Source organism: Littorina saxatilis, linkage group LG5, assembly GCF_037325665.1.
Source record: "Littorina saxatilis isolate snail1 linkage group LG5, US_GU_Lsax_2.0, whole genome shotgun sequence".
Taxonomy (NCBI): Eukaryota; Metazoa; Mollusca; class Gastropoda; order Littorinimorpha; family Littorinidae; genus Littorina; species Littorina saxatilis.
The window spans coordinates 11556114-11576484 of record NC_090249.1 but is presented as its reverse complement, the minus strand read 5'-3'; the positions used below and the strand labels follow the sequence as shown (position 1 = coordinate 11576484).

Below are 20371 nucleotides of genomic sequence, written 5' to 3'. Positions count from 1 at the left end.
TCTGTATAGAAGAAAGTGTGATGGTCAGAAATGTCAAAATTAACAGGTCGACCTACTGTACCATGGGTCAAAGCAAGGCAAATGCATCAGATCAAAAAAGTATGTCACGTGGTCACGTAAAATAACCTTTTGCTTGAGTTCATATTAACACTGCAGATCAACTGTGGTATGTACCATGCCAGTGACATTTCTGCCGTGCTAGCGACTTTCTTGAAGTTATTGGCCCGGCTGGCGAGTAAACATTTTGAGATTTGACCATCCCTGTCATGTATTTGAATAAAATTTTGTTTAAACCAAAAAAGTATGTGTCAATGAAGGAAAACTACATGCCTGGGAACAACACTGTATTCACAGTGTTCTTTGAGGAGAAAATGAAAATTACTACAGCAGTTCTGGTGAGACAAAAAAGGTGAGAGGACACCTCAAAAGAAAGGACATGTAACATGTAGTCCAGTCCCTTTCTCTTTTTAGTTTGACCAAAATACAACTGTCATAACAGGCCACCTGCAATGTGGGGACACTTGGCTGCCACCAAGGGTGCCCTTCATCACAGGTTCCACTCCTGTGTTTTGTTATACAGTAATACACATGCACACCACAGACATGATTCTTTAGGTTAACCAATACACTTGGATACGGTGGTACATCGCCCCCCCCCGCCCCCCACCCCTCTTAAAGATCCCCGATTTAAAACTTGTCCCTTTATTAGTCCTTTGTCCCTTTATACAGTAATACACATCCACACGCACAGACATGATTCTTTAGGTTAATTAATACACTTTGATATGGTGGTACATCATCCCATCTCTCTTTAAGATCCCTGATTTAAAACTTGTCCCTTTATTTACAGCTTGTCCCTTTAGGAGACCTTAGCTTGATTAATTTCAGATTTTCTGTACATAACCTAAATTTACCTCAATTTAAGACTCCCTCCTTTTTAAGACCTGTTTGTCTCAGATTCTTGGAAGTCTTAGAAGTGGAGTTCTCCACTGCACACCTCAATTTACTCTTACTTGAACTGTTTGCCCCTCTTTGGCTGGTATGTTAAGTTAACCTGAGCAATTTCTTGAGTCGAATCCCAGGTGTGTCATACCCACTCTACCACCCACGCAGACATGTTACCAGCCCAAGTGGTGACAGTGGCACAGGTGGCAGAAGCAAGTCAACAGATCAGCAATTACAAGTAGGTCTCCATCATATGTTGTATTGTAACTAACACATCTGTCGCTACCTGTGAAACTCAAGTTGTGGATTCAAGATCTCTGCCTCTGTCTAGTCTTCCCATTTAGTCTTCATGTACAAGTTGCATTAAAATAGATACGCAACCTGCCATCTGTTCATTTCGCACATATTTCTTTGGTCTTGTTAGAATCACTGACTGTGTTTGCAAGATGACTGTGTTTGCAAGGACAAAAGGTTTAAGTATAATGCTATGCACACTACATTTTGTTTGAGAATCAAGGAAAAACGGTAATGAACCACTGAATGAAAGGGTCCAACCCCATTCTAACAGCATCATTGCTCCGACCCAGAAAATCTATGATGGCTCTTAAATTTAAAACTAAAGTTTGTTTTTCGGTACAGCAGTCAATAACACTGCAACAAAGCTTGAAAAGCAAGAGAGCCTGAAGCTGTGAAAAGCAAACAAAGACAAGAGTCATCCTCACACTCACAAGTAACTTCTATCTACAAGGCTGTGCATAATGTCACACTTGGACTTGGAGGCTTGCAAAAACGTGTGCACATCAGCAATAATCTAACTAACATAACTGAATAGGTGAGCAGATAAGCTTGAGAACAAAACAACACCATCTTAAAGGTACAAAAGAGGGCCAGGCATCGCTGTAAATGTAAACGTTTAGAGCCGTTTGCAACACAGTCCCCTATGCAGTCTGACAAGAGGATACTTGACAATCTACAAATTATACATTGTACATGTAGCTAAGACTGTTGAACTTGGAACACAAAAGCAAAAACATGGTCTCACTGCCTGCAGATATTTGCCAAAACCAAATTTGCTGCACTCTCATTGAAATTATAAGGACAAGTGCCAGCAACATGTTCACATCATGAGAAACAACCAGATCTTCCACTGACAAATTGCAACAGGGGGCAAAAACTTGTTGAGAAGTCGACATCAGAACAAACAAACTCTTTGACTGTTCAAATTGCCTGACAATCCACAACACCAAAAACATTTAGCAAGTTCGTCGAGTTCTTTCGCTGCTGAACCAAGATATTGTTATTGCTGAACTCATAACGCAGCTTTTGGGAGTCAGAAAGAGGATAGAACTGACCTCTCTCTGTCTCTGTTCATCACACTGTTAATCAATGCCACAGTGACTGCCAACCTCTGCAAAAGTTATCCTACTTCACTTGGACTGTGAACAATGTGATCATAGCAACATGCACCCCCGGCTTACTCACAATCCATGCTTTGTACACTACTGCATGCTAAATGGCGACCAGTGACTTCAGCATGGACATTTTCAAAAGACTAGGATGCAGATACCTTACATCAGAATTTCCAAACAATTAGTCGCAACGACTTCAACAACAAATTGCACTCCACGCAGACCTAGAAAAAATTATTGTATGGAAAACACATGTTTTCAAAACTAACGACCAGAGTACATCATGTCATGACTGGGAGTGGGAGTGACCGCTAGTGAGAGATATAGATTAAAAATGTTACTTACCACCACCAAGAATGGAGGAACCCAGGCGGCTCGCCTAATGTGATGTTCTTCTCCCATCGTATCTGCCCAGAAAGAGTCTATGTCAGTGTTATAGTAATACTGTCCTAGAAAGAGTCTGTCACACAGTGTCAGTGTTGTTAAGTCACAGCATAATGGCAAGGTGGAAGAAGGAAACATTCAGGCTCAATAGAATGAATCAAGGAAATGCTACATCCTCAGTTAGAACACCAGTATTACTATTAGGAATAGGACACATGTACTTAACTTTTTGGTTGCCATACAGATCCTGCTGTAAGTGTAAATACGGACTTGGAGTTGGATCCACACAATTAGCAAAATTTCATGGAAAGGAGTTTGCGTGTGTTTGGGCTAATTTAGTTCTTGTTCCTAGAATCTCACGAAATCTCCCTTATCCATTGCTGATAATATTATTGTGATACTGTTTTAACTTGTAACATAAATAAACAACCATTTAAGGAGAAAACAGTAGCAATCTCTGTGACTACCTACACATGAACTAAGTCAATGTGGCAGTGTTCACCACACACACAAAATCAAATATGAGATGAACCACCAATTGATTTATGGATAGAATCATAGATCCCTATCTCCACCAATGCAGCTAAAGGGGAAAAGGTGGGTGTGAGATTTAAAAAAAACTTTCAAAGTGTCATGCCACTAATTTACATCTGATGGTTCCACACAAAGCCGTATTTGGGGGAATTCTAACAGACACACAGCTTCTGAAATAAAAAATAAATTATTCACAAGCCTACAATACTAAAGATGATACCAGAGCAAGTACTATTCAATACAGAGTGTCTGTCAACATGGCTCTCAAAACACACACACCCATCCAGGCCTCACATTTTAGTGTGATAAAATGATACCTTCACAGATTATAGTGTACACTCTCACATAAAAAAGCATGTCCAGTGCACAACAATTCACATTGACAAGGACAGTCCTGAGTCATCTGAATAGACTGCAATGTGACACAGTGTTTGTCTGAGTACTGGCAGGACAGACCATGTCCGACACAAGTAAAGGCTGTTCTACAAATACAATGCCTTGAAGACTCTTTGAAAGCCGACAATGTGAACCAGGTGTACTTTGTTAACTTTTCCCTTCACTTCGGCGGCTAAATCGTGATCGACAACTTTAACTCAAAATGGACGTTTTCAAAGGGATGGAATTTGGATATGGATTGGTTCAACTGTAGAGCACTTGATGTGTGATCCCTAGGTTACGCGTTCAAATCCAGGCCTGAAGCCGATGGGATATGGGCCAACAGAATGTGAAGACTCAGAAAGTATCCATGTCCCACCCCTTGTCACCAGTGCATAAATCATGATAAAAAAAAACTTGGTCATTCTGCCACTCAGATTTGCAGATAACGCTTAACATGCCCACACCTGGGTAGCAACAGACAATAGAGTAATGAAAATGACACACACAAATAATAATACATAACTAAATAAAACAAATTACAAGAAAAATTAAATTGCAAAAATGCCGGAACAGCGTGTGAAATGATGAGACGGACAAGCTGTAAGGGAATAAAACCTAAATGCTTCGTGATCAGTATTTATTTCGACGGGTGCAGTGGCGTGGTGGTAAGCTGTCGGCCTCCTAATCGGGAGGTCGTGAGTTCGAATCCTGGTCGCTGCCACCTGGTGGGTTAAGAGTGGAGATTTTCCCGATCTCCCAGGTCAACTTATGTGCAGGCCTGCCAGTGACTTAAACCCCTTCATGTGTACACGCAAGCACAAGACCAAGTGCGCACGGAAAAGATCCTGTAATCCATGTCTGAGTTCAGTGGGTTATAGAAACACAAAAATACCCAGCATGCCTCCCCCGAAATCGGCATGTGCTGCCTGAATGGCGGGGTAAAAACGGTCATACACGTACAAATCCACTCGTGTTAAAAACATGAGTGAACGTGGGAGTCTAAGCCCATGAACGAAGAAGAAGTATTTATTTCGTAATGGACACAAAAGTCGTTATTTTGCTAGGGTAGGGGAGGGGAGGGGAAGATAAGGGAGTTGGAGAATTGGTCAGAAGCAGTGATTTAAAGTGATTACAAATTGAGTCACGACAACAAATCGAAGGCTATCAAAGACCAAAACTGTAAGGGTGTTCAAACAACCAAATAGCACAGGTGAAATATATACAGGTACACTAAAAGAATAAGGGATAGCAGTGTTGTTCTCGGGCCTCTGACGCATACTTTTTGATGTGACGAATTGTTATAATTCCTGTCCGTTCAACCATCGGATGTTTGGTATTTCTTATCGTCCCTATGGAACTACCTCAAGAAACGTAGGGTTTCTATCCCTAGGGATAGCGTTCAGCAACACAGTTGTGCTTCCCCATAATGGCTCCCCTTCGCATGTTTTCCCAGCAAGCGTGTATTTGTGTTTTTCTCCAAGTCCCGAGACTTATGCTGAGAGCTTGGGATTTGTATCATGCGCAGGGGTTCAGAGACTCCTGGAAGAGTCGGCACAAAGTCGACTATCGGAAATAAACGTCTTGCCGAGACGCGGGTTGGAATATCACGCCAATAGCAACAAACAGGGTTCAAGGCCAGTGTGCTCGACTGCTACTGACTTTACTACGTCCCCACCCAGTTGTAACATGTAGGAGGACTACTGACAGTGACAGAACAATGTTATTGTAGCCAGGACATTTGGATCTATATTTTTTTTCATCAAGGCCTTACAGACCTAATGTGCTCTGAGTCTGGGAACAACATTGGGAGTGTGACCATCTTGACTGTTTACTGAAAATTCTAACGACAAATGGAAGCTCAACAGCAGCTGATCGAAATTTCAGCTGGTAAAAAAATATTAACCCTCTCCCCCTTTCCAAACAAACCGAAGGACTGTCATCTGCGTGAGTGTAGCAGACGACACAAGTCAACACGTGAATTTCATCCACAACCGGAACTGCCATTCCATCAACTAAACGTACGTTTACTCATAAAACACAATAACAAATCGAGTGATAAATCGAAAGCACTCACCTCCGACAGGAAAGTCTGTGCAGATTTCTGTGCCCCGACATGTAACAAGTATTCGTACACGTACAAGGCTAACCTGCAATAAGAAAGAAACATATTTTAGGTCTACATGCTTATGCACAGCTCAGCTGTCCGCCATAGCGGCTGGACATTGCGATCAAAACAACACCTAACATGTCACATTACGCAAATACCAGACATTTCTCTACAAAATAAACCAAAGAAACTTACTCATCAGCCACTAAACTCATCTCCCAAAGTGAGATTTACTTTCGATCTAGCCAACACGCAAAGATTTCACGAGAAACATAACGTTACAAGCGAGTGTGCTTAATAACCGGAACAGCCCTTATGCCGCTGGTTTGAATGGGGCATCTCTGAGAAGCAGGTGGAAAAGGCGCAACACAAAGAAATCTGTACGCTTGGCACATTCGGAAGGAAAATGTGCACAACGTGCAAGTGCAACCATTACAAATAACATTCTAAAGAAGTAAGTACTTACTTTTCCCTCGCTTGGGCGTCTGAAGGTACAGAGGATCCTTTCCCTTTCGCATACATGCTGAATCTAGTGTCACTCCACCTGTCAAGCCATCAAGGACGACACTGACCCCGTTGCCTTGCCAACATCAAGTAGACCTGTCAAATGGCAAGCTGCCATTGGTTAGTTAATTATAGCTCGCGTGGAGTGCCTCGAAACCACGCAGCCGGCTCGTGGTGTGTTCTGACGACAAAGAAGTGTTGGCTCGCTGCCAGTTATCCAGTTTGATCAGATCCAAGTAAATTTTTACGCTGTTCGCTGGTTTTGTTTATTCCTTCTTTTTCCTTTCCTCTGCAACAGGCAGCATTGTGGACAACAGTGTACGTAAGCATGTCGAAAGAAATCTAGAAAAAAAGCAATTTCTTTTATCGCAGTATTTATAGTACTTTTCTACTCTATGAAGAAGCTATAACGACCGGGGTGGGGGATGGGGTGGACGTGGTTCGTGTTATTGTTGTACATATCACACACACACACACACATGCAATGAAAATAAAATAAAGAACACAACCTAGGGGCACCTCCCACATTCCAGCAAATGTCATTTTTAATGGAGCTGCTATACTTGTAGTTGGAAAGAGGGCAAAACAGTTATGAATAAAGCAGAGACTGACATCCACCCCCCCACCCGAAAAAAATAGAAAAGAAGAAAATATATGCGCTTGACAAGACAGACAATAACATTTCATTGAAAGAAACTTCTTCTTCTTCTTCTTCTGCGTTCGGGGGCTGAAACTCCCACGTACACTCGTGTTTTTTGCAGGAGTGGAATTTTACGTGTATGACCGTTTTTTACCCCGCCATTTAGGCAGCCATACGCCGTTTTCGGAGGAATTGAAAGAAACAAAGACTATAAAGATGAACAAAGCAAAGAAAATATACCACTCCACACACACAATACCATTGCTTGATCGGTGTTTCCCATATATCTTCCCATCGCCAAAAAAGCCACACTCACACACACACGCGCACACACATACACACGCCTTGAATACCGCCAGTCCACAAAAAGGCAAATAACTAAATTATTAAAATGTATATTATAAAACGTTATTCTGTATGTTTACATCAAGTATTCAGATGTGGAAACGTGTATTTTTAGATTTCACACAATGACGTTTATCCTAAAAGTCCAAGACATCATGGTGTGTTCTGATTTTTTCACTGTTTTTGACCCTTCTCTTCTTCTTCTTCATGTCATTGGGGATTTTTCACGTTTGGATTGTTTTTCGTTTTTTTTACAAAATGTTTTATTTTTTAAGTGATCGGCTTTTGTATATAACGAAAACAAATCTTGAAGTAAACTTTAGATGCGAAGTAGAGAGGGGCGGCAAGGGAAAATGTCAGTGTTTAGGTGCCTGTGGCATACCCCCTCCTTTGTCAATTATCATAGTCTACCACCCTAACAATACAGTACTTCGGAAACTGGGGTGTTTGTACGGTACATGTGTTTTTGCTTGTTTCATAAACCAAATTAGAACTCTTCTAAGAAACAAAACGCTGACGCATAATCATAAAAAAGTGTAAAATGCCATCACAACGTCGGTGCACAATGCTACAAGTACACACCGATAGCAGTGTGGTGCGGAGTTGACCTACATTAGAGCCTGACAGCTCAATAGTTTCTGGAGTGCCGCGAGTCCGTGTTATCGTGGACGCGTCTATCAAAAAACATGTAACTGCATTTGTTGACCAGGAAGAAAGTCAACTCTTTTCTTATTTGGATCACCAACTCGAAGAGTATTGAAATAATATGTACAAACTGCGCGTATAGTTTACTTTTGTGAAAACAAAGGTGTCATACAAGTCATAAAAGCATCTTGAACATTAAAGTGTAAAGCCTATCTCCCCCTCCAATGGACTGGTCCCATTTGATGTGCTCTGTTCTGCTGTACTGTGTGTTCTTTCCATGTTCTTGCTTGATCGAGTGAAAATGGCGGCAGGTTCGATTTCTTCAGCTGAATTTAATGATCTTGTGGTAAAAATGATAGAAGTGTCCGCCAGAATTAACGACACATGGGTTCTCCGAAATTCTCCTGTGAGTGTATGTCAGTGTGTCTCCTTTTTCAAGCGCAGTAGACAGATTTCATCAAGTCCCAACGCATAACACAGCCCTCGCCCACCTCTCCGCATTCCGGCAGTTCATTGCGATTCATCGACCTCTGCCACTAGCGGACTAACATGCCCGCGGCGCAGTGGTATGAGCAGAGCGTTTTGACCTCACAAGACTTGAACATACAAAATAAAAAATTATAGGTAATCTGGTAATCTTGAACGTTAGTGTGTTAAATTCATAGCTCAGAATCCAGTGGCATTCTTTACTAATTTTGGATACAAGTCCCTGTAATCAATCCAAAGAACATTTGTCGTGAAATGAATTGAGGGATTCCCAAACTTGAGCATAATTAATTAATTTGGTTGTTTGATCGTCGAAAATGGCGTACGTTGTCAACGAAGGGACATCATTTACACGATCGAGTTGCCTCCCCTGTCCGCCCCTACGGATAATTTCTTCTTTGACGCATGTAAACGAAATGCATTTGTACAGTTCATCAGAGTTCATTCCGTGACTTCAAAGGGATCTAAAATGACTTGTTATGCTTACAAGTGCAGGTTCTGCAAATTTGGAGGCTTGAATGGCTCTGAATTCTGAGCTTTGAATTTAACACACTGAAATTCAAGATTACCAAATTATATATTGAAAGGGGTCAATACAATGCTTCTTTTTAAAACAGACACGATGGCCTAACTTTTTAATCGTAGAACTAAATAACCTTTTTTCGTTAATTGTGATCACATTTTAAGAATAAACATGCCATGTATATATTTTTATATTCAGAATTTGATGAAGAATACGATGCAATCAATTTTAAATCTGTTTGCGAAAAATTGGTTTTAATGACAACTTTAATGAGCAAACTCATGAATTCATTGTTAATCTTCCGAGCTGTAAATTGCAATGCAATCCCATAGTCCGGTCTTCGTCAAAAATTGCTTGACCAAAATTCTAACCATGCATTTCGGTTGAAAAATGAGAGCCTCAACTTTCACAAAAAGCCGAATATGATATCATCAAAGACATTTATCATAAAAATGAAAAAAACGTCTGGGGATATCATACTCAGGAACTCTAATGTTAAGTTTCATGAATGACCGGCCCCCGTAGCGCAGTGGTTAGCGCATCGGGCTGCGGGCCGGGAGGTCGTGGGTTCGAATCCCATCAGGGTCATGTGGGTTTTTCGGGCTACGGTCGGCTCCTACCCAGAGTGGAAGTGCTATGGTTCCTATGGGAAGGCTGGGATCACACAGCCGAGTGTCATTCACTTAACGAATGCGACTTTGAGGGTGCTCAGGTTCTGTATACCTGACCAACACCGCAGGTGCCGCAGTTCTCGGGCCTGGTTGACGCCAGGATATATTATGACAGTAAGCGTAGAGTGCTGCCCTGTCACGTAGTCTCAAACCAAATTGGAAATCCAAAGCATCATCATTATAATCATCCTCATTTCATTAATCATCCAAAATATAAATTGTCCTTGCTCTTGTGGCCCTTCATGCCCGGAGCTCTCATGGTGACCTTGGTCTCAGTGTTCCTGTTCGATCCTTCCCTGAATAGTAGTTCTGCTGTCAGTCTTCAACGTGTGACGTTCTGGGGGGTCGACGGAGGGACGTGGTGGCGGTCTGCTCTCTGGAGGGGACGCTCACTCAGTCTGGCTCCGCGACTTAAAGTCAATGTCGTTTGTAGGGGGCATAGTAGGGCTGATGGGGTCTATGTCGACCAAAAGAGTGGGATTCCCTGTAGGTGGAGTTCCTGGAGGGGGATTCCCTGTATACAGGGAATACCACAGGATTTAGTTCCTGTAGCGTGTCGCTGATATCGCTGAAAGTCACCTGATGCACGCGACATCGGTAAAATTTGATGTTTTTCAATCTTTTTTGATATTTCTTAGAAATTCGAGTATGGTTTGCAAGTTTTATTGAAAAACTCCACCCTGTGGGATTCCCTGTATACAGAGAATCCCCCTCCAGGAACTCCACCTACAGGGAATCCCACTCTTTTGGTCGACATAGACCCCATCAGCCATAGTAGGTAGTGGGCTGCGTCCGTTATCTCGGGACAGACCCACTACTTAACACTGTTGAAGTGACTCAGCAGAAGTGCAGTGTCATCTTCCGAGGGTAGCCTACCGCAGCTACCCGACATACCCCCTGGAGCGTCTGGCAGCGGAACGAAATTCAGAGCTGGTTGGAGCAGCGAGTGCAGGGACGGGGCGGTGTGAGAGCACAACGGGACAAAGGAACAGGTGTAAAGGCGGAAAAAAAAAGTTTCATGAATGAAGATCGGTCCAGTAGTTTCTCTGAACTGCTCTATACACACATACATACGCCACACCCTCATCTCGATTCCCAGTCAATGTTAAAACAGGTGTCATTTCACAACAGGTATGCTCTTTCTGAGGTAATAGACTAATGACGTATAAACTATATAAACTAATGTAATAGACAAAAGGATAACAGAAGGTGTCCATAACTCAGAGGGGTGCTGTCACTGGAGGGGTTTCTTATTGCCGATACCACTGCAGTGGCACCTGCAAGTGTGAGGCACCTCTGATGACAAGACACCTCTGAAGAAAGGACACCTCCTGTTGCCCTCTTGTTAATAATAATAATGGACATTTATATAGCGCTTCTCCACAACTCGAAGCTCTTTACAAGTTCAATTTACAAGTTCAATCAAAAACACAACACGATATATATACAACTTATACAATTTCATCAAATTATACCTGTTAACACAGGCCACCTGCGATGTAGGGACACTTGCCTGGTCCTATGGATGTTCTTTCATCAAAGGTACCAGTGTATAACAATAAATTCCATGACAACATCAGTTATTGGGGATGAACATAATCTTATGAGTTGGCCATGGTACTGCTGCAGAGGAGAACAAATCTGTAAGACTTTTGATTTCTGAAGGTTAGTTCCACTATGGAGTGCCACATTCCTAAGTTACAGTGGAACCCCCCTTTTAAGACCCTCAAAAATCTGAGCAAATCAGGTCTTATTGCAGGGTGTCTTAAAATGGGGGTAAATTTACAGAAGTTATTAACAAAAAGTCCATGAAATTGAAAGCATGGTCTTCAAACTAGAAGGGAGGGAGTCTTAAATTGGGTGTCTTAAAAGGGAGGTTCGACTGTATAACCAAAGTTTTGGTCGTTTTTTGGACAGAGAGACGCTGCAGAAGTTTACATGGAGAAAGTGACACTGGTGAAGGACAGGTGTAGCCCAGTGACAGAGATTGCCACGAAGGAAGAAAGTGTTGATGTACACCTCGAAGATGATACTGACATGGAAGTACGTAAGATTTTAGCTCCTGCTGAATAAATCTATACAGTGGGACCCCCTTATTAGACTTACCCCAGGATTCAGCACATTTAATCATCCTGTTCTATATAGATTTCTTATACATGTATCTTTGGACATTAATCTCCTGATAGTCACAGTCAGTCAGACTTGTCCTTTTTTAAGACCTTGCTTTTTCAGCTTTTCTTTAATGGCGTCTGTTACTTTACCTCTATTATTAAGACTACGTCCCTTTTAAGACCTAATTTTCTTAGAAAAAACAATCAGACACACATCAGTATAGCTTCCTTCACCGAGCTTCGTGGGTCGTGGACGACCCAGAGCCTCACACAATCATCTTTATCTCTAAAACTATTTGCAGTTTTTAATTGAGACTTCAGGTAATCTCCAATCACTATTCGACCTTCCCAGTGCCCAACTTTTGAAAGATAATCTTTGTAAACAAACAAATAAACGATGATGTAATTTGAACAACACAGTCCGGATGATGTGGGTCGTGGACGACCCATATGGAATGACGTCAGGAATTTTAAGCTGTTTATCCTTATTCGGATGGCGTGGATCGTGTACGACCCATACTCTGCAAAGAGGCGGCAATACGTTTATCCCTATCCAGATGGCGTGGGTCGTGTATGACCCATACTTTTTACGTTGAATCCTTCTTTGGAAAGTATGGGTCGTTCCGGTGAAGGTTAACATCTTGATGAAGACAGCGACTGTCTGACAAACATTTAATAAAGAATTGACCTGAACTGGTTGCTGTTGTGTTTTCTTTTTGTTTTTACACATCAGTATACTCAACAAAAGCTATATATTAAACATCAGAATAAAACAAGTCGCGTAAGGCGAAATTACTACATTTAGTCAAGCTGTCGAACTCACGGGCTGAAACTGAACGCCCTGTATTTTTCACCAAGACAGTACAGCTTCGTCAATCCCCGCGTGAAGGAAATCGCTCACCTCCCACGTGCAAAACGTAGTGATATTGACACGCCAGATTAGCGCGGTAGCGTATTGTGCTAAGCAGGAAAGCGCGCTTTTCTGTATTCTTGTTAACTTTCTGAGTTTGTTTTGAATACAACCTATCATATCTATATGTTTTTGGAATCAGGAAATGATAAAGAATAAGATGAAATCATTTTTGGATCGATTTCTTAAATTCTAATCGTAAGATTAAAGGCACAGTAAGCCTCCCGTAAACCATCACAGATACGGTCAGGCTTTTACACACAGTACAAACACCCTTTCATTTAAACACTCACCGATTGAGAACATCCTAGGTGCCCTCCGTCAAGAGCGAACAATTTTCAAAGAATTTATTTTTGCGTGGTTTATCTTACCCCTGAGCCATCGTGAACCCGTGTGATCCAGTTTCCCTTTTTCACAATGTAGTCGTCAGTTAGTCATTTGAATGCGACTCGATGTGAGCTTATCTACAATAGCACGTTTTTATGCACGAAACAAACGGCTGTGGTTCACAAGAACTCTAGCGATGGCTTTTGACTTGAGAGGAACGGCGATATGCCGCATAAACCGTCGTCTGCTACGACCCTTGCGTGACCCTGCTTCCGGGCTTTTCTTTTTTCAAACTTTCACAACTTCGAATTGCACTGATCTTGTCTTGATGAAAAAAGAATTCTTTTATGATTAAAGAATGTTTGTGTAACAAGCTGTCAATTTATTATTTAGATTTTAAAAGTTAGGTCTAGCGCAAAAACGCACCACGGTCCAAAAACATTCTGATAATCATCGATCCACGGCTATCGCCAGTTTAAGGGAAGTAACTCATTTTTGACCTGAGTTCAGGATGGGTCCAAAAAGTGTTCGAGACAATCTGCAAAATTAATTCTTTAAAAATTGCTCGCTCTTTACATAGGGCACCTAGGATGTTCCCGTTTGGTGAGCGTTCAAATGGAAGGGTGTTTGTACTGTGTGTAAAAGCCTGACAGTATCTGTGATGGTTTACGGGAGGCTTACTGTCCGGGCGTGATTTCCGGGATATTCATAACAGCCGTCCAGCACCAAAACGAGGCGCCATTGTTGTAAAGGGCCAAGTCCACGAAAATAAATTCTTTGAAAATTTCTCACGCTCGACAGAAAGCAGCCAGGATGTTCCCGTTCGGTGAGCGTTTAAATGGAAGTATGCTTGTACTGTATGTAGACGCTCGGGGAGCTCTGTGATGGTTTACGGGAGGCTTACTGTGCCTTTAATTAATCTATTTTCGTTAATTATGATCACATTTTAAGAGTAAACATGACATATGTATATATTTTTAGATTCAGAATGTGATGAAGAATACGATGCAATCAATTTTAAATCTGTTTGCGAAAAATCGATTTTAATGACAACTTTAATGAGCAAACTCATTAATTAATTTTTAAGCCTTCAAGCTGAAATGCAATACCAAAGTCCGGGCTTCGTCGAAGATTACTTGACCAAAATTTCAACCAATTTGGTTGAAAAATGAGAGCGTGACAGTGCCGCCTCAACTTTCACGAAAAGCCGGATATGACGTCATCAAAGACATTTATCAAAAAAATGAAAAAAAAGTCTGGAGATACCATACTCAGGATCTCTCATGTCAAGTTTCATGAAGATCGGTCCAGTAGTTTTCTCTGAATCGCTCTACACACACACACACACACACATACACCACACCCTCGTCTCGATTCCTCCCTCTACGTTAAAACATTTGGTCAAAACTTGACTAAATGTAAAAACAAGAAAGGCAGGTTGCTGGAACGACAGCCACTGACAAAAGAACACAAATTCCACTCTGTAATTAAATAATAATAAGATTTTTTTTTAAATTGTCGGTGGCGGGCGTTCCAGCAACCTGCCTTTCTTGTTTTTTTATTCTGAATTTTGGAACGTTGGCAGTCTCTTTGTTTTTGGATTTTTTTATATTAAACATCATCATCAGTAAGAAAGTGAACCCTTTCATTGGCAGGATGCAGACCCAAGCTGTATTCAGCCATCCCCAGACCAGAGCTCCTTCGTCAGATGCCAGTTCCATGTGCTGTACAGTCACAGCTACTCGGTGCCCGTCCTCTTTTTCAACATCTGCAGACCAGGTACAGCAACCGAGTGTTTTCTACGCTGGTAAATTCTTCTTTTTTGTTCATGGACTGAAACTTCCGTAGTATTTTACATGTACCCGCCATTTAGGTTGCCATATATGCTGCTTTCAGGGGAAGCATGCTGGGTATTTTTGTGTTTTTATAACCCACTAAACTCTGACATAGATACCAGGATATTTTCTGTGCGCACTTGGTCTTGTGTTTGCATGAACACACGAAGAGGGATAAGACACTAGCAGGTCTGCACATAAGTTGACCTTGGAGATCGGAAAAATCTCTACCCTTAACCCACCAAGCGCAGTAGGGATTCGAACCAACAACCTTCTGCATTGGAGGCTGGCATCTTATCCACTAGGCCATTGTGCCTGTCGCTGGTAGATGACTTATTTTGGAACCAGTGCACACAACTGTCACATGCTTGTCTGATACACTGAACGCAAAAAGTTAAGGATATTTTTGTCAGTGGTATAGCCAAAATGTTTAACATCACTGTCATAGTCAAAAGCATATAAACATGTATATTTTGAAGATCTGCCTTTCTTCTGCTCAAAAATGGTGAGTTGGATTTGAGCTATGTTTGGGCATGACGTCACAGGTCCTTGACCACACCTACCCTTGAAAATGGTGTTTTTTGACGGCATGTTTTATTGTTCTGTGACCCAAAAAATTGTAGTTGATTGAAAAGCAAATACAGTGGAACCTGTGATGAAAAGACGTACGTCATTGGGGCCAAAAGTGACCCGTCTACATTGTAGGTGGCCTGTTTTGACAGGTATATATTGGTCAAGATACATGTAATAATAGATGAAGACAAAACAGGAAGTGCTCTTTATCGGGAGGTGTCCTGTCATCAGAGAGGCCTCAGAAAGCAGGTACCACTGTTGACAAATTACACGGAAAACAATGTTAAGGTCAAGTGGTTGTCAAGTAATTGTTGTTATGTGACAAAAAGGTTGTAGCTGATTGAAAAGTAAATACTGTACTTCACGTGCTCTCATTCATTATAAGATGTTTGGTGGCTTGTTGACAGACCAGCTTTTTTGTTGGTGCAAGGGGACCATATCGTCTTTTGTTTCATCTTTATCGACCAAGGCCGAAGGCCGCGGTTGATAAATATGAGACAAAAGGCGATATGCTCCCCGAGGACCAACAACAAAATGCTGGTCTGACGACAAGCCACCAAACATCGTTTTTGTCATCATTTTGGTTGTGCAACAAAATGCACAATAACCCACAGGGAGACGAATTTTTAGAATGGCAACTCCGGGCCACAAAGCATCGTCACAGTAGCTCGAGATAACACGTCAACCTTGTATGTGACGTCAAACGTAGCTTGTTGACGCTTTTCTTCCAGTCTGAAAATGTACAGAGCTGCGATCATACGTGTGAGTTCAGTAAGTGTTGAGCATATTTCTTTTTGGCTCACGTAAGTGTAGCCTATGCAATGCTAAACTTTGTCTGTCTGTGCGTGTGTATGTGTGTGTGTGTGTGTGTATGTGATAGAAACTTTAACATTTGACTAAACACAGAAATACTAATTTTACCTGGTTATTATCCAAGCAACAGCTTCAAAATATTGAAGCAATGATCAACATTTCGTCGGCACGTATGTAGTTAAAGTGTGTATCCAAAGAAAACGGGTGGTGGGGGGTTTTGGGGGGGTAAAAACAGGTGACTGCTTTGTGTCGTGTGTGGTATGTAGACCAGGTCAGGGGTCAAGGTTAGGTCAGGCCGCGTGAAGGATTGTGGTATAGATACAGTTATCACCGAGCTGCAGTTCGCCGATTCGGGGAAGACGATTTCACATTGTTCGGTTTCGTAGCTCCAGAAAAATAGATAAAGAAGATACCAAAGGAGATTTCCTACAGGTTAATCTGCACTGCATGTTTCCAGTGTCTGCGCGAGGAAGCGCTGTTGAAATCTGCACAGCGTGTTTCCAGTGTCTGCGCGAGGAAGCGCTGTCCGAGCGCAGTGTCGTGTCCCCGTAAGTACGGTAGGCTACAGACAGACAGATCTAGATCTAGTGTCTCACACTCTTGCAACGTGTCACTTATGCTTTCTGTGTGTGTGTGTATGTGTGACGGAGTGATTGAGTTTGTGTTACTGTTTGTCGATTTCTTACGTGAGCCTTGAAGGCTTCGCCTCTTGTCTTTTTAAGTGTTTATGACTTTTCGTTGTGGATTTTGCGATTACAGAGATAAGTTGCAAATTGACCATGAGTCGTCGCGGTAATTATCAACATTGATTGGGTCTTTGAGAGTGAATGCTTACAATCGTTGTCCTCGGAAACACAAATCCAAAGCCGCGATGGTTCCACACATCAAACAATCAGCCTGATTGGCTTTTACTTTGACAATCCACGTTTCACCTGAAAGCTCAAACCCATTCACCACCTCGATTTATTGCATGGGGAACATGAAATTTATTTCCCAGGTGTTTGTGAATGAAAACTCGTGAAAATGATGACAATACTTTTTATCATCCTGAAGAAGGCAGCGACAAGCTGTCGAAATATTCATTAAGAATATTCCAAACCTGGTTACTGTTGTGTTCTCTTTTTGTTGAAATATAAATATTGTGATGAATGCTTTGTGAGCATGCATTACGTACGGTCTCCATAGGTGCATGTAGCTATACGCATGAAGACAGAATTCCGTCAATATGATCAGTGTTCCCGCAGGCAGTGTGCCCGAAGTAACAAATCTATCTGTGAACCAAGGTAGAACATGTATGTGTATATTTCCGATGTCAAGAAAGCGTAGGTAATGTTGATGAGTTTATGTGGCAGATAATTTTGTCCTTCCAAATCTTACGTCTCTGATATGGTGGGAAAGCGTTCCCAATGCTTTATTCTTCTTCTTCTTCATTGTTCATGGGCTGAAACTCCCACGTATACTCATGTTTTTGCACGAGTGGGTTTTTACGTGTATGACCGTTTTTACCCCGCCATTCAGGCAGCCATATGCAGCTTTCTGGAGAAGCATGCTGTGTGTTTCTATAACCCACCGAACTCTGACATGGATTACAGGATCTTTTCCTTACGCGCTTGGTGTACACTCAAAGGGGGATAAGGCACTAGCACGTCTGCACATAAGTTGACCTTGGAGATCAGAAAAATCTTCACCTTTAACACACCAGGCCAGGATTCGAACTTGCGACCTTCTGATTAGAAGGCCGAGGTCTTATCCAGTAGGCCCCAATGCCCGTCAAGACTTTATTCTAAACTGGTTTGTTCATTTTGTCATCAGATGGGAAAAGACTGGGCCTGGAAGAAGTGTGGAGCCGAGTGCCAGAAGAGTACCAAGCCAGAATTCAGGATCACAAGTGGGCCACTATTACACAACAGGTACAGTGGAACCCCCCTTTTAAGACCTCCAAACATCTGACAAAACCAGGTCTTAAAAAGGAGGGAGTCTTAAAATTGGGCTACATTTATAGAGGTAAGAGAGGAAGTCTGAAATTGGGGGGTCTTAAAAGGGGGGTTCCATTATAACCACCATATTGAACGTGTGAGATTGCCTGACAGTTAGCACAATCACATGATGAATCAAGAATGTTCAACCTTGCTTTGAATTTGAATTTGGCAATTAGTGACAAAAATATAATTGAAATTCCTTTAGATTTACAGACATTATGAACAGAAAATTATGTTAAATCTGAAAAAGCAAATGGGGAGGGGGCTTTCAAGAAGGGTACCACTGTATTAGGTCACAGAACATGGGTGGCTTGAGGGATGGTTGTTCCTTTAGTGCTTTTGGCTAATTAGACTCCCCCCCAACCTTTTTAATACCTTTATATATTGTTCAGATTTTTTATTCATAACCTCTATATATATATTTACCCCTATTTTAAGACCCCTTCAAGCTGGTTCCCTCCCCCTTACGTCCGTGTGGCAAGAATCAGACAGCAGAGCACATCCTGAAGGCTTGTCCATACCACAGTGCTCTGAGGACACCATCTGGCCAGAGGAGACAGCGCTACAAAAGAAGCTATACGGCCCCAGAGAGGACTTGGAGAGGACAGCACGTTTCGCCCTGCAGTCCGGACTGACGATCTAACAGCGAACAAGAAGAAGAAGAAGACCCCTTCGTTTCTAAGACTCGATTTTCTCATATCTCTGGAGGCCTTAGAGGGGGGGGGGGGGGGGGGGGGGGGTGTGTGTTCCACTGTATTACATTGCCAGTGGTGTTGTTCAACGTCAGTCTTGATGGTTACTTTCAGGAGCATCCTTACCTGGGCACACCTTTCTTCACCCTACATCCCTGTCACACGGCCAGTCTCATGTCACAGGTACCCGATGCCACAGATACAAGGTAAGATGTTGGTTCATTATCTTGTCCGTAGGTGATCACTTAAATCGCTGTAGTGACCTTATTACTAAGCAAAATCCACAAAACGTATTATAGACCTTTGTCAAGAAATAGTAACCAATCGAAGTTTAAAAAAAATAAAGGGACATAATTCCTCTTTTGTTGTGTTTGCCAGGCGGTTTATCACATGTTGAGCCTTAGGTGTAGTGACTAGCATAGACTCACTCAGTGTGTGTGTGTGTGTGCGGGGGGAGGCACCCCTCCCGTGACCGGCCACCGGCAATCTACGGACAGGTTTGCAATGGACCAAGGGTATTCGTTCATGAGAGGGACTGCTGTATTTAAATTTCATGATCTCAATCCTATAAATTTTATTCTAGATTTGACTGTTTGCTGTTATCAAGTGTTTGGTTCCAATGGAGACCAGCCTTGGTACTCATTGTATCATTACTGACACAAATTTAAGATATTGAAAATGGATGTGCCTTTGAGATGTTTCTCTTGCTTTTAGGTACTACCTGATCAAGTGGCTGAGCAGTGTCGGGCCAGTGGTGGGCCTCCACCTTCCTCCCACCTATGCCACAGCCTTTGACGCAACAGGCAAGACTTAGCAAAGGCCTTCCTTCATCCGTTCATGACACAAAAAGCTTTGGTTGTCCAGAAAAGAAAAAAAACTACTTTCGCATGGACCTCTTTGGACAAGCAAAAAGGATAACACTGGCTGTCCATATGTGATATTATATGCAGAAAAGCTAGTTTTGCAAGGACCTCTTTCTGACAGTAAAGATGTACGTTCCTTCATCCGTTCATGACACAGAAAGCTTCAGCTGTCCAGATAAAAAGCTGATTTTTTTCATGGACTCTTCAGACAAGCAGCAGAAAACAATGGCTGTCTGCAATGACTGCCAGGTCAAGAAACGATTGCCATGTCAAGAAACGTTGGCTTCAGGAGGACCTCTTTGAACAGCAGAGAAAACCTGGCTATCCAGAAAGAACTGGATTTGCAAGGAATTCTGAGGAAAATGGCTACCTAAAAAAGCTGGTTTTGCACAGGTTAATGTGTTCAAGCTGAGGAGGAACGTAACCGCCAGTAAAAACTGCTTTGAAAGGACTTCATTGGAAAAGCAACTCAGAAAACATGGCTTTCTGGAAGAGTTGGTTTTTATCTGACTTCAGTGAACAAGCAACCAAGCCCAGAAAAGCATGTATTTCAAGGATTTCTTTCAGCAAGCAATGATAAAAAATGAAAAAACAAACATCTTTGCATTTCAAATTGCTTGCTTTTTTTGTTTGTTTGTTTTTTAAGACACCGGCCTCCCAAGTGGAAGGTCGTGGGTTCAAATCCTGGACGCGCCTG

The 20371-nt window shown here is 42.0% G+C and overlaps 2 protein-coding genes across 13 annotated transcripts in view; one reads left to right on the top strand and one right to left on the bottom strand.

The window, feature by feature from the left end:
- LOC138966290 (single-stranded DNA-binding protein 3-like) overlaps positions 1-6340 on the bottom strand; it is a 115955-nt gene extending 109615 nt beyond the window's left edge. For all 7 annotated transcript variants that reach the window (XM_070338455.1, XM_070338456.1, XM_070338450.1 and 4 more), the window contains exons 1-3: positions 6224-6340; positions 5725-5797; positions 2700-2761 (exon numbers count right to left, since the gene is read on the bottom strand). In XM_070338455.1, the coding sequence (XP_070194556.1) occupies positions 2700-2761; positions 5725-5797; positions 6224-6279 (191 nt within the window). In that variant the 5' untranslated portion in view covers positions 6280-6340. The remainder of the gene's footprint in view (positions 1-2699; positions 2762-5724; positions 5798-6223) is intronic.
- On the top strand, positions 6079-20268 carry LOC138966292 (ubiquitin-like-conjugating enzyme ATG10). Of its 6 annotated transcripts, none has more exons than XM_070338461.1 (7): positions 6079-6211; positions 11489-11614; positions 14575-14698; positions 16598-16688; positions 17953-18050; positions 18926-19017; positions 19526-20268. In XM_070338461.1, exons 2-7 carry the CDS (start codon positions 11510-11512, stop codon positions 19604-19606), a joined length of 591 nt encoding a protein of 196 aa, XP_070194562.1. In that variant the 5' UTR covers positions 6079-6211; positions 11489-11509; the 3' UTR covers positions 19607-20268. The 6 variants fall into 6 exon arrangements, with proteins under 6 accessions (XP_070194562.1, XP_070194560.1, XP_070194566.1 ...); XM_070338459.1 differs by lacking the exon at positions 6079-6211 and adding an exon at positions 8144-8297; XM_070338462.1 differs by lacking the exon at positions 6079-6211 and adding an exon at positions 8347-8457.
- The last annotated feature ends 103 nt before the right edge of the window (positions 20269-20371 follow it).